A 14,942-nucleotide genomic window follows, 5' to 3' on the forward strand; every position below is an offset into this window, starting at 1 on the left:
AGTGTCCTAAATCTTATATTAAAAACAGATGGCAGGGAACTGCTAGTCAACCCTCTGCCTAACTATGGTTGAAGCATCAGTAGGTGCTACCTTGGGTAGCTGAATGTGTTCCACAGCAGCTCCAGTCACCTGGGGGACTCTGTCCCTCAGAAACTGAGAACAAAAGCAGCTATTTGCTAGTACTAGTGATACAAACTCCAAGTGTGTCCTCATGTCCAGTTACCAGAAGCATGCTGACTAATAGAAAGTTTCAGTAAAATTTCAGCTAGCATTTCTGTCAGATTTATTAAAACAAATAATGAAACATGCGCACAAAAAAAAAAATGCTTTCTCCAAAAGTGGAGAGGGGCTAATGCAAGACAAGAAAGGGAGAAAAAGAAGACCTAACACAAATGTAAGACTTGCTACCCTAGGAAAACTTCGATTTTTATCATGTGAGTAATACCATTTGACTCAGTGGCACTTCTGGTAATGAACAGATAAGCTGGAGCCTAAATCTTTGGCAGGATGGGGAAGCCACTACAGAATATGTATGCTATTGACTTTCACTCACTCTATAGCTATGCCAGCTGGATGCTGGAACACAGCCAATCTTTAAGTGATATTCCTCAACTACATAAAAAAAAAAAATTCCCAATTTTGGAATCAAACAAAGACCCAAATCCAAAACAATATTTTAATGAAATTAAGACATTTAATCAGAGTCAAGTGGTTTCTTTAGAAAGTATCTGTGTGTTAGTTCCATCCTCTCCCTTTCTGACTTTTTTCTGTTTTGTTTGTTTGGTGGTGGTGTGGGTTTTTTTGGCATAGGCATGTACTGGCAGATAGGGGAAGAGTAACTGTCCAGTGCTCGATTGCTCTTTGAGATTTAAATCAAATGTACATGGCATTCTCAATTCATACTGATTAAACACACAGACTAAACCAGGTAATTGCAGATACATGTGTTGTGGACTTTTTTTTAATTCATAAAATTGTTCCCATCTTTAAAAACACTTTCAAAAAAAGGTGAAATTACCAACACACAGAAACAGATGTTTTTGCTAGTTAAATGTCGGGAATTCAGACTCCTTGTCTGGCATCACCTGGTTTTGATTCAGTATTCATTGTTTCAGGTTCATTTTGCTCAAACTCTGTCCAGTGCTGGAGAGGTAAAACCACCTCTGGAAATGGGTAACTGTACTATTCCTGAATATCTTTTCTTTAAAAGACCTTTTATCTCCACAATGAAAAATAACTATAAGTAATTTAGAACACCGTACATGAACAAGTGCATGCACAGACATATTTACGCATAAACCAAGATGACCTGGCAAGTTTGTATTAGCATTTCAAAGAGATACAACGTCTCATCCTACTGACCAGAAAGAGAACAAATTGTGATATACCTGGATTCTCCTTCTTTTGCTATACTAGTATTTCTTAACAGTCACATTGTACTTGTGAAAGTTTCATTTTGCCAGCTTGATGTCTGCACTGTGATCGGTAAACATGGTGTAATTCTGTTTCAACTGTGCTTGCACAGAATTTCCACCTACTGCCATGCCTGCTGACCTCCTAGTATTTGTTTCTAACTAAATTGCCAGCCCTAGGTTTGGCCAATATTTCCTTTTATTCCCTCAGCTGAAAACAAATACACATGTACAAAACCTCCCCATGCAGACTTTTCTGAAAAGACACTTTTCCCCACATGGAGTAACACTGAAGTCAGCCAGCATCTGCCCAGGTGCAGGAATGCCTCCCTTGTGCAGATCCGATTGCAACACTGAAGTGTGTGCTTTAATTGTGCTGGAATTATTATGAAGATGTCAAACTTTTTCTATTCAAGTATCTGTTTAGTTAATATAGGCCAGCTTCTGGGGAAATCTTCATTTTGCTTCCCTTTTTGAGGAAGGCCTATCTGCACAGACAAAACTGTCTCCAGATGTGACCAGAGCCACAGTATGATATTTCAGTATCTTACCACAAGATCTGTATTGGTATCAGAAAACAGTTGTTTAATTCTAACAGTATTGGTTCAACCTTCTTATTAAGATAGTCATCAATTAACTATCAGCCTGTACAGAACATGAAAAGTGATACATAAGTGAAAGATTTTAATGAAGTAACAAAGCTCTAAGCTGGCTCCTTACATGATTACTTAATGTGCCCTACATTGTCTGGTATGTGATTTTGTCCATTGGACACATTATTTCTAATTTAACAGGTCATTACAGCTTTAGTGTAATTGTGGGAATAAATGCACATAAAATACAAGAATTTCAAAATAAATTTTACAGCTCACATTTATGCAACTTACTGCATTTTTAAAAATCACTCCAGTGTAAATTAACATAAACAAGCACACATGCCATGCAGAGCTCACACTGCGATAGTAGCTGAATTTGACATGAGGAACTCCCTGTCCAAAGCCCTCACTGTTGTGGCCATTCATTGCTCCTTCCCATACGTGAAATGAGTAGTGAAAAACAGCAGTAAAGATCAGGCTTGGGCACCACAATCTTTGGCAACAGATGCGTTCTGTTCACACTGCTGGCTGATAGCTCCAGAGCCTGAATTCTGCTGAAGAAAAGCCAGGCCTGAGATGCCAACTCGTAGCCTGAGCTGTGTGTGCTTCATATGCCCCTGCTCACATATTTCCAGCTGATCCAGATATCATGGACAGAGCTTGAGCTCACTATGGGATTAAGTGTGCTGAAGATATTTTCCCTCTTGGAAAGCTCTAGCAGGTGCCAGTAAAATGGAGCACCCTGGCCGAACTGTGTAGACAGCATCTCAGATAACAGGGGACCATAATGTCATGTTGATGACAAGGTGGCAATCATCATACAAGGGCATATAAGCAGGACTATGGACTGCTTTATGGTTGATTTAAGACTCACCATCTCCTAGCACTGGCAAGACCCAACTTTCCAGGCTGGGACAATGCACTTTAGATACAGTGAATCAAGTAAGACAAATAAGACTTGGAAAGAACCCAGAGAAAGGCAGCCAGAATAATCAGAATTCAGACAAACACAAGCTATGAGAAGAGACTAAATGAACTCAGACTGTTAAACCTAAGGAGAGACGGTAGCCTGAGAGGGGATGGTAGCACCCAAACAGCTTGGAGGCTACTGCAGTGAAACAGGCAATGACCATGTCTGCATGGATGAACAGGAGAAGTAATGGGATCAAACACCTGCAAGAAAAACTGGAAAGAGATGTTATGAGAAATCATTTTAATGACAGACACAAATTGCCTAGAGGCACTTGAGAATCTCCATCACTAAAGCACATGAAAAGCAGGCATCTTACAGGAATGATACAGCTAGAGTTGGCGATGCATTAGGAAAGGGAGTAGCAGATCTCTCAAAGCCTCTCCTGGTCTATCTTCTCTGTCTTTAGGTAGTGACCTACTACACTGCACTTCCAGCTCATGCTTTATAGTTCCAGATGTAGCTAAAACTATGAGGAGGACTGGATTACAGTTTAACTCTGAATTGATTTTCCTGTGAAACTGAGGTTATACAAAAGGCCAGATTCTCAGACTACATAATTCAATTTAACTTCACTCCCTTGAAAATGGATTAATTCAATGAAATTGGGCTAAATTACACCAGATGGGAATCTCGCTCCAAATTTATGCCACCGATCATATTTCATCCTCCTCTTTCAACTGACAAGGAACATCAGTCTTAGGTCAGAGCCTTATCTTAGGTCAGACTCTTAATTCTCATGCACTTAAGCTTCCATCTTCAAACCAACAGAACTCAGAAACTTCTGTTTGCCATCATGAAAATTCTTAAAAACAAATGGTCTCCATTTCTGTGGTCTCCAGTACCAGGACACATACTTGTCAATAATTTTGCCCATCCCGTTGCTTTCATCTTTGAAATATTCAACCACAATTGAGTATTTGCTTTCCTCTGACACCTCCAGCTGAGACTCAGTGTAGAGCTTGCTTAAAGAAGAAAAAAAAACCCAAATGGACTGTGACATGTCAAAGAGATGATGAACTCTGAAATGCCACAATACAGTGTCAAACATTGCTCTGTCATCTTTGACAAATTCTGGGTTTCCCCAGTTTACCAGGAAAGGAAGCATGGCTGGGTATGAAGAACCCAGATGTTTCCCGGTTCTGCAATGCCCATGGCATTCAAAACTCTATCACTGTTAACCACAAGAAAAAGAACATCTAGAAATCACTGAAACCACAGTGGCGTAAATGAGGACTGTATGAGCCACTGAACACCAGTGTAAAAAAACCAGCAAAGTTGTTTACAAAAACGCTATCCAAGACCCATTAAAAAGGGAAACACATTGGTACTTTGGAAATACCCATTTTGCGTCAAAATGCAGAGCTCCATACGAAGACATTCAAACCTTTAGATGCTTCTAGTAAAGTTATACCTATCACTGAACACTCCAGGCTTCCCCACGTCACTGTTTATTGTGTGAAGTACATCTGTGTTCATAGAAGTCAGCGTGAGAGAAGCTAAATCCTGAAAACAGAAGTGCGGAGAAGCATACAGAAGAGATGTGCAAACTGGCTAGCCAGGCTTAGCTTAGCAGTCTGGAGCAGTGCCAATGCCCACATCACATCTGGACTGATCCTGTGCAGAACACATGGCTCTGGTGCCTCTGTACCACCCACCACTGCATGGGATGATGTGTTATTTTCTAAGAGATACGCAGCCAAAAACATTAAACATTAGCTGACATAGGTATTAAATTTAATACCAGCCTGAAAACTAGGCTGGCCTGAATCACAGCATCTGATGCTCAGAGTCAGGTTTGCTGGCACAGTTGTGGTCTCAGTGGATTGGACAGCAGAGATTGAACCCAGCTGTCTTCAAAATGTCAGGTAAGTGTGATATTCACATACAACATAAACTGCTGCAATATAAACATAAACAAGCCCTAACATTACACATCTCTTAAAACCGGCGTTGGACCAGTTACATACTTGTTTTATCTGAGCAGATGTCAGCATCTGCTTTAAGTAGAGAGAACTGAAACATTTGTGTTCCTTCTCTGTCCCCAGCCCCCACCCTACTCAAAAGTGAGGAAGAACACCGAGCATCAGATTTTTCAGTGGCATTTTATACCAGAGCAGAAAGACAGATGTTTTGATGATTTCCCTCCCCACTACAATCTGGGCAGGCAGTCTCTTTGCTAAGCTGTTCACCCTTCCTATTAAAATTGATTTGCACAACAGTACATTGCAGCCAAAGCAAGCACGGCAGTCATTAAAGAGTAGGCTGCTCACACATGTTTCGGTACTTAGCCAAGTCAACTACTAATGAATGGGTCATCTTTTGCAAGCAACTGTAAGGAACTGGTAAAGAAATAATTTGTGGTTCAGGAACAGTCATGCTGTCAGGTAGGCCTTCTCCTGTCCTTTTGCTTTCCAACAGCAGCGTGTTCTGTTAGCTGGTCTTCAACCAATCCCTCATTAGAAAAACACAAAATAATGAACATGTCCTGGTCAGTCACAAGGGCTTATGCCAAGAAACTATAGAAATCTTTAGAAAATAAATGTACAGACACTGAAGCAGTGGCACTGCGAGTTAAATTATATTTAACAATTCGAACATAAGCAAAGAACAATAGTTCAACAGGTCAGGGTCAGAAATTAAAACTATACTATGTAATGTGGTAATTCTCAAAATATTGAAAAAGTATTCTTAAAAGTCTTCTTAAAAAGTCAAGATGCTTCCAAATATCACACCTCCCCTGTTAGTCCTCTCACTGTCATCAGCTCCCTTTATTTTGCCCTGGTCAGTTCAACATGCCCAACTTCACTGTTTTCTTGCAGCCAATCTTGCACCTAGGCATTCTACTTCTGGGTTAAAACCAAAGCAAAACAAAACACAAAAAAGCCCAAACAAAACCAGAAAAAAAACCCAAAAAACCCAACAACCAAAAACAAAAATCAAAAAACCAATCTACTTCTCTTTGTGAGACCTCTGACAGATCTTGGATGAGGATACTACATATTATCTTAAAACTATAATAATTATAAAAATCTGGAGTCTTAGTTCTAGCTATCATTTTGAGCTCTGGAGAAGACTGCAATAAAAATCATGCCACAAAGTTCTCACACCAGAGCAGCTTCAAGAATCCTCAGCTAAGTCCAGGTTGCATTTCACTGAATAACAAATGAAGAGCTGTAAGGGAGAAACCTTGCCAACAGACAGGGAGTGGCCATATTGATGAAAATTATATCTGATACATTAGAAATCTGGTGCCAAATTCCCATCTCCATTCAGAGTTTCAACAGCCAAAAGAACAAATGACACCCGTGGGAGAAATATTCTCTGTCAAGAACTGCATGGAGATTATACAGCAGCCTACACTAAGCTCTCCTGCAGGCCCTGGCGTAATGTCCTGCCAAGGATAAGAAATGAGGAGTGATGCTCAGCCTTCCTCTAGACCTGTAAGACTGCAGAAGCTGCTCTTCAGCATTCTCATATTTGGAACTGGAAACATTCTAGCCCTGGAAATTTTACTCCAGTGCCTTTAGTACAGAGGAATCTGCGTTGCTGGAAGTGTTCTGTTGAAAGCTGTAAACAGAAGTTTATGGAGACTTATAACCTAGACAAATGAGGAGGGACTATCACAGAGAGATCAAGAGATAATGAACACCAAAGCAAATGTGAAGTTTTATTCCTCAACTCCAATAAACACAAGGTCTCATCTTCAAAGAAACACTTTTCAGACACTAGCAAACTGATCTCCTATCTTCAAAGACGAAGGCAAAGTCTGGTCCATTCTTACAGGAGTTATCCAAAAGAAAGGACAGCCTGTGTTAACAGGTAATTGTGAGAAGCATTGCCCTAAGTGTTTGGAGTTTGGCATAATTAAAAGCCAAAGAGGAACTAATTATAAAAACCTAACAGACACATCTAACTCTCAAATAAGTATCACTGTCATCTCCCTTCACAATTGATCACACACCTGTAAACACAAACTAAGCAAACTTGAGTTTTCTCTGCATGTTTACTAAAACTAGCATTTTTCACCTCAAAACAGCCACCCTGATGTGCCACTCATGACCACATGGGTGAAAGCTGCAGGACCAGGACACTAGACTGGAGACTTTCCAGGTCCAGGAGGCTTGTATCCTCCTTGAGGATGCACAGCCCTGAGAACATCTATAACCCTATGAGCCACATTTCATCAAAATGCAATTAAAAAAATTATTTGCCTTTCTTTAAAGTCCTGTTTCCAAGAAGTGAACAACCTCGTAAGCAATTCCGCTGAAGAAATAAGTAAAGATGTCTGTTGTTACACAGTTTTTTCCACAGCTATGATTGCTGAGGAGTTAATTACAGCACACAAACTCTGTACACATATCTTTGGATACACACTTCTTGTGGAAGAATGGGCTATATGTATTGGCACCTAAGTACTTCCTCTGTCCTGCCTGCACTATATCAGTTCACTAAACAGATTTAATTTGCTGTTTCCTTCAAAAGCATTTATTTACCTTTGAGATTTTGGTTTTAACAATAGTAGTCTCTTGTATATATACACACACAAAATGACAGCTCCTTAATGATGCTAAGTCAAACAAATGCCCTTTCCATGAACACAGTGAAGGAAAAATGTCCTTGAGTATCTCAGATACAAAATGCCAATAAATTGAATTTATGTCTCATTTAATCTACAATGGAACAGTTAGTACTTAAAGGGTACATACACTTCCCCTAGTCCCCTTCTTCCTGAGAAACTTTCAGATGCTGAAAATCAATTCCTTTTGTCTCCTTGTTATTCATCTGCTACACATTAAGGAGAAACTCTGGGCATTCAGTGATCCCACAATGGTCTTTCATCTCCAGAGAAGCCTGGTATGAATTAAAATCTTACGCTCCCTCAAATTAGGGATGCATACGGCAGCATGCCACTGACTTATCTGCTTGTGATTTTTGCCAGTTTTCTCAGCATGCTGCAGCTAGCTCATCTGCATCTTTCAACTTAAGTGACTCTTCTACAACACTGCCCCTTCAGACAATGAAAACGGGCTTTGACACGGGCATACACAAATATATGTCCCCACACAACAGGTATCACTATCTACTCTTTTTTCCAACTCCCTGACATTTAGAATTTATATTCAAAAGTGGGTTTACTACATCCAAGATCTTGGAACAAGAACAATAAATACTTCATGACAGTAATGTTCTTTCATTTCAGTGGCCTTGAGGGATTAAGATTATACACAAATAACTTTTAACCAATGTAATTTCTTTGTCATGTCTGTTTTTAAGGGCAGTTTTAACTTAGGACATTGTTTTTCTGTAATGAACATAAAATTTAATTGCTGCAGTACTGGTCAAACACACGCTGCTCTTTCACTCCCAGCTTCCAGCTAGTCATGCTGCTGGATGTCCCGTACCACAGCAATTCAAGGCCTCCACTCTCAGGTCTGAAAGTAAATCAAGGTTTAACATACTTATGCTTGTTTTACTCTTTGCTGCTCCTTCAGTCTATTTTTCCTCCTTCCAAACACTGTTTGCCCACTCCTCAACTCTCACAATATTCCCCCGAAGCCAGAGCAACACATTCAAAACAAGGAAACACTTGCAAATCCACATTCACATTCTGTCCTACAGGAACCATCATCTTTTGCTAATCGCTTTTACATACAACACTTTCCCCAGACAAGCTTTTAGCCACCTTGCTCTACAATCTCTTAAATGAATCACTTCTTTGTTTAAATTAGATTTCAGTGTGAAATATTTTCCATCAAGCAATCTTGTTATCTATTCAATCTGGTAGTTTGAAGAGCTTTAAAATAAAGCTACTGAAAAGCTAAATTAGAACAGAAATGTGTTCATTATACGTAACCCTGAACAGCAGTTAAAAGGTGAGAACACAGTTCAAGTTCATTAGCTATTTTAGACTCACATTACAACATAGACAAGAAAATTTGGAGCTCAGCATGTGCTAGAAATATGCGTCCAAAGCAACTGTGCAAACAGTTAATAGCGGGCACTGAATTGCCAAGTCACACGGAGAGCCTGTGTCAGCTTGAAGCTCGATCAGATACACCCAGGGTTTGCAGCCAGAGGTGATGCCTGCCCAGCGAAGACCTTACCTCGCTTGAATCCTCCTGCTGATTGATAACAGCTAGTGCATCCTCTGCAGCCTGGCGCTTGGCTTCGGCAACAGTGCGCTCCATCTTGGCTCTCTCTGAAGTGATCATGTCATGAGCTTTCCGCTCTGCCTCCGACACTGCCTTCTGCAACTCGGCCATCGCCTGACGCTTTACTTCATTGACAGCTTCTTCTACAAAGGAGGGAAGAAATTCTCATCAGCACAGGACGTTTGGCACAGGGCTATGTAGGACTGATGCGTGAAATGCAGCAGATACTCTATACTAAGAGTCTTCCTTTTGTGTAGGACACAGAGGAACCTAGTTCCTCAAGACTCTTCAAAGACCACCCAGGTGCTTCCTTACCTCTCCATCACCAAAGTCTCCAACACTTGTGATGATTCTTGCTATTTTGATTCGCAGCCAGTACTTCTTTAAGTACAGACATTTCAGATCTCTAGCGCGTTATTTTTGTAATCTTTTTGAACATTTTACTTGGAAAATTAGTTTTGCAGCACACCGGATTTATTAGTATGTTTGGCACAAATTATTATTAAATATATAATATTACAGATTTTTTTCAAAAATGTATCTTTAAGCTCTGGAAATTAAGACAGGTTTTATAATCATTTACAATTTTTCCCCCATATGTTAATGAACAAATACATGAAGTTAAAAAAAAAAAACCCCAAGAGTTTATTTTAAAATTTTAAATCACTGGTCTAGTATCTTTTCCTGGACATATAATTTTACGAGCCAAAATTAAAATTTGTTTATGAACATTCATCTGACCTCTTGATCTCTCCTTCAAACCCATGTTTACACTGTGAAGACTCAACTTCCTGGCTCCGCAGAGCTCTTGAGCAAGGCTTCAGTGCACAATTAACACTGGGCAGGGGCACACCGCTTCATTAAATTCAAACCTTCATGCTTCTCGTAAAATAACTAAGTCAGTATGAGCCATTTCTTCTGTATATACTAGCATCATATCTTTTATTCCGGAAAACATGGATTGTCACAAATTAGTTATTTGGGTTTGATGCAGGAAGAGTACAAAGATTTTACTAATGAACAGTCTTTTAATTGACAACTAAAACAAGTAATTTCTTTTTTTTTTTTAAATTAACTACTCTAATTAACAAGGAAACCATCCTCCCCCTGCATTAGTTTATCTAATTTTCATCTTTATTCAAAGCAAAATGACAATGATTAATTGAAAATTTAATAAGCAGTAATTATTAACTTGGCAAACCTAGTACCAATTAACACTCTATTAAAACTAATTATGACATGTTTCATTCAAGTGTTTGCACTTAATTGTTTCATCCACTTAAAAACCACCTTAATTAAATGTTCTGTTTAATTAAAAACATAGATTTCTAATAAAAATGTTTTACTGTAGATTAAAATCTAAGTATTACAATTGTGTTACGGGTTTGAGTTTTAGTCCATGCATTTAGCCCATGTATTTGTGTGCACACACACACACATAGACCTAACTCTTACGTACAGATACTAAGTCAATAACTCTCTTGAGCTATGTCTCATAGCTCTACACTTGTTATTTAAAAAACAAGTAAGGACTACACGAAGTCTGCATTTTCAGTTATTAAGCAAATTAAAATAAAGGCTTAACTTTAAGCCATGTACTAAGTAAAATAAAATTTATTAAAATGAAAGAAGAGTTCTATTACTCTGTGTGTGTGTGTTATGTGTGTGCATGTCTGCAAGAGATGTTTCAACTGAAGTTTGTTGGGGGGAATTTAGAGATAAAACTTATGCCTTTATTTTTATGAGGCTGAAAATATGCCCTTATATTACCCTATCATAAATGTTGTTTAGGGGAAAACCTCGGGAGAGGCAAAAATCATACCCTTCAACCATACAGCCAAGGCTTAATTTACTTTGAATATTCAAGGTGAATTAAAATTCTATGTAAGTGGCAATACAGGACAATAATTTTTGCTTACGATCAAAACTGCAGCTAGACTAATTGTATATGCAAATCAGGCAATTTATATTTAAATTATGCATTCCTATTCTAGTCCCACAGGCACACACAGATCAGCAAAGGGAATTGGTAGGACATTTGCAAGGTGCTTGAATATTTATTACCAACTGCAAACATTCACTGATCGTGAGAAAAGAAATATACACAGGCAAACATACAGATGTAATTTTATTACCATTTTCATAAAAATGAGGCAACTTAAATACAGACGTTTTGTGTCTGTGAACTGCAGTTACTAACAAAGTGGATTTCTTTGAGAAAATCTGTAGTCTCGCTGATATTTGCTACCAATAGAAATTATCTTTGTATGGCATGATGCACTTTCATTACATCATATAAATTTAGTTTTACGTTGAAGTGTTTGCAGTAGTTAGAAATGCCAGTTTAAACTATTATAGTAAACAGAAGCACAATACTCCCAACATTTTAGAGGCTTCTAATTTTATAGTTTTTCATCCTACATAATCTACTTGTTTTCAGTCTAAATATAGAAATTGAACCTTATATTCCGATTTCTATATTGCGTAAGTTTTTTTGCAAAGCTTCTGAGAGTGTGAAGATGTTAACAGTGATTGCAAGGCCATATGCCTGACTGATACTTTTTAATTGGCATAAACCATGGTTTGAACTTCAGTATTTCCATTAACTTTGACAACAGAATTTCTGTTGTGCTATACTAACTGTGAAAACAAATAGTTAAAAAATGTTGGGTTTTTTGTCACAATGCACCACCATTATTTCAATATATTATGAACTCATGAACACACAAATAAACTAGACAAAATTTCCTATCACTGAATTTCTACACATCTTCTCAAAATAAGTGTTTCCACTACTTACAGGTATTTTATAGACATAGAATGCAGGTTTCATAGTTTCAGGTAGCAACAAGAACTTTACTATCTGTGCAGGAAGAGTTACAGCTGACAGTGAAGATTTATTTGCCTTGACAATGCTGAGCTATGAAGACCAAGAATGACACTAGCACTCTTCCTTTCTTTGCATTTCCTTTCTCTGCATTTCCAGAGAAGGGAAGCGTGATTAGATTCCAGTATCAGAAAACATAAATCTGGAAGTTTTTAAAAACAAGCATCTCAGATGCATGTATCTGCATCCTCTATTTTCCCACTAATGCTAAGCATTCTTGACATAAATCCACTCTGTCATTTTAGGAATGCAACTGAAATCTTCCTTCCCTTTGAGTAGCTCTAACTCATGAGAGAAGCTCCAGGAAGAAAACAGCCTGTGTGGAATAGCCATTACTCAGCGTTATCAGAGGTCCTTCAAGCCAACTCAGGAGAGGTACTCAACTCATCATTCACTGCTGTATAGAACCCAACATGATGATTCACCAGCCAGCTCTTGGTCACCTCCCTCACACATCATGGGCACGCTCAGTCCACATGATGAGAAAAGAAAGATGGTGAGCAAGGGTGCAGTCCCATGCCACCACGACATTTTGCATCATCTCACTCTCAGGCTGACCCTGGCAAAGAAGGCCATTTGCAGTTGGTGACATGAGTTATCTCAGCTTCATACCCCAAAATTTACCATCTCTTTCTCAGGACTACCCTGGAGAAGGAGCAGAGGCCTTATTGTATTTGTATGACAAAGTATGGTCATTCCACATCTGTTTGGTAACTCCAGAGCTCCCATTTGAACTGCCATGAACAGTAAGCTTTGCTAAGTGATAGGGGGTGGCTGGAAGACAGTTTCCTCATGACACAAAATGAAGCTAAGGCAGCAGACCACAGCGGGCCTGGGATCCCCTCAGTATTTAATACAGAGAAATAGTTATTTCTAGAGAGCAAGTCATCCAGCCTATGATCTGACTGATCCTATTCACATGCCTGCCTTTCTCTCTTGACTACTGTGAGGGACACCAAGAACTTGGCTTGGACTCTTCATCTACATATCCGTAATTCAGTGAGGTGAATCAGGGCACTGATGACTCCTTTCTACTCATGTATGAAACTGAATTGGGCTCACGTGGCTTTAATTCACATGGTGCTGCATACTATGTGTTTGCTCCAACAATCACTAAAGCATGTACTTACCTTGGTATAGTTCAAGAATTATGCTGGAGTCTATCAGTCTCCAAACCTTTAAAGTGAATCCCTTTTTCACATGCTTTTGAGGTTGCTTATTAACCATTTTTATGCCAAATTCTTTCACTTCAATGGATTCAGAATCCCAATCAGACTTTTAAACTTGATTCAGCTGTCTACACATTGGTCTTTATGGACATTTCAAATACCAAGCTGTCCATACTGAGACAGCAGAAATTAATTGTGAAAGATCTGCAGACTTCTTGACTGGCAGTTGCACCCCAATCTCAAATGGCACTAGAGACCTATTCTTACAGAGCTGAATGGCACCTTTACTGCCTTGATTATGAGACCTCCAACTTCAGTGCACCCTCCTGAAAATGAAGGCCCATGACTTAGGAGAAGCAGTATGTTTTCATATGTTTTACTACTCTCAGTAACAGATACAGGTATGCATCCTGTAGAGAGTCAGACTGGTTTTATTCTCCAGTTCACAGGCATGCTCAGTTAATACACGGAATCTGATTTAAACTCACATCAGCATGAAAATAGAGACTGGAAATAGGACCAAACAGAAAACTTCTGTTTCAAAGGAACTGATAACATACATGTTTCACAAGATGACATGTCACAGCTCCTGTACACCACCATTTGTGGATATATGCAATGTGAATGCACATCCAATTTTATTACTCAAGCTATAACCTCAATTAACTTGTGTTGCTAGCTTATGAAGAAACTGTTTTTCTTTTATTGTACTGCATCTAGGAGTCATAAATGACCTGATATGACAAATGACATAAAACCCTAGATTTTGAAAGAGGAATAAAGTTCCTGAAATTCAATTGAATGATGCTCCTCTTACTGAGATTTCCTGGGACTGCATATTTTTTCTTATTTTTCATTTAAGATGTTAACATAAATACAGCAAAACAAACTGTAAAAATACTTTTAGACATTGAGTTACAAAGGCTATACTTTCCTTGGAAAAAATAAAAATACATAGATCATTTTGTTATTTTTCATAGAAAACACCATAGCTCAACAAATATTAACATATTGACAAATGTAGACTTTACATGATAAACCCACACCACACCAAAACCACAACTTCTTGTCTGATGAAATGATATGCCAGCATAACCGGTTTACGCATATGTTCTGTATATAGTTTAAAATACACCAAAAATCAGCAAGCAGTTACAGGAGATTTGATCAGAAAGCATATTTGCCATTTAATCATTAACTCCTGCTCAGACAGCTGCTGTAGACTTCATGGTTATACAGGTGTTCAAAAGCAGGGTGTGTGTATAAGTGTACATATAGAAGCTTAACTACCTTGCTGAAGTTCAAGAGCTACTTCCTGGCCCCTCTGAAAACAAGGAAGCTCATATCGATGTCAAAAGAGCAAAGGTTTAGTTCCAGCACCATAATGGGATCCTTGCCAGGAAACTCCTGTGCTCAGGCAGAGTTTCAAAGTGTTGAAGAAAACTCTGCACAACCACAATATCTGCCCATGGTGCTTTCCAAGCTCAGGGAAGACGCTGTCAATGCCCGTGCAACCATCCAGAGCAGTGGCTGAGACATGATCTTGCTTACTTCATTGAAAACTTTGCAGGTTTATGAGCACAGACTTCACTGGGGGCTGATAGGCACAAGATCTTTTTAAAATTAAGAATGGTTACACTGCATAGCTGAAAGTTTTTCTTTAACAAGTATACTTAGGTTTTTTCCCCTCCTTTGGGAATTCTTACCTTAACTAGGTAAGAATCTTGAAGCTAAAAAAAAAAAAATCCCAATT

At 38.7% G+C, this 14,942-nt stretch overlaps 1 protein-coding gene across 7 annotated transcripts in view; it reads right to left on the minus strand.

The window, feature by feature from the left end:
• The window catches only part of RUNX1T1 (RUNX1 partner transcriptional co-repressor 1), a 116,760-nt gene that overhangs the window by 4,122 nt on the left and 97,696 nt on the right, over positions 1–14,942 (minus strand). For all 7 annotated transcript variants that reach the window (XM_074884353.1, XM_074884334.1, XM_074884375.1 and 4 more), the window contains one exon: positions 9,086–9,276. In XM_074884353.1, coding sequence (XP_074740454.1) covers positions 9,086–9,276 — 191 coding nt within the window. The remainder of the gene's footprint in view (positions 1–9,085; positions 9,277–14,942) is intronic.

This window comes from Strix uralensis, chromosome 1, assembly GCF_047716275.1.
Source record: "Strix uralensis isolate ZFMK-TIS-50842 chromosome 1, bStrUra1, whole genome shotgun sequence".
NCBI classification, from domain to species: Eukaryota; Metazoa; Chordata; class Aves; order Strigiformes; family Strigidae; genus Strix; species Strix uralensis.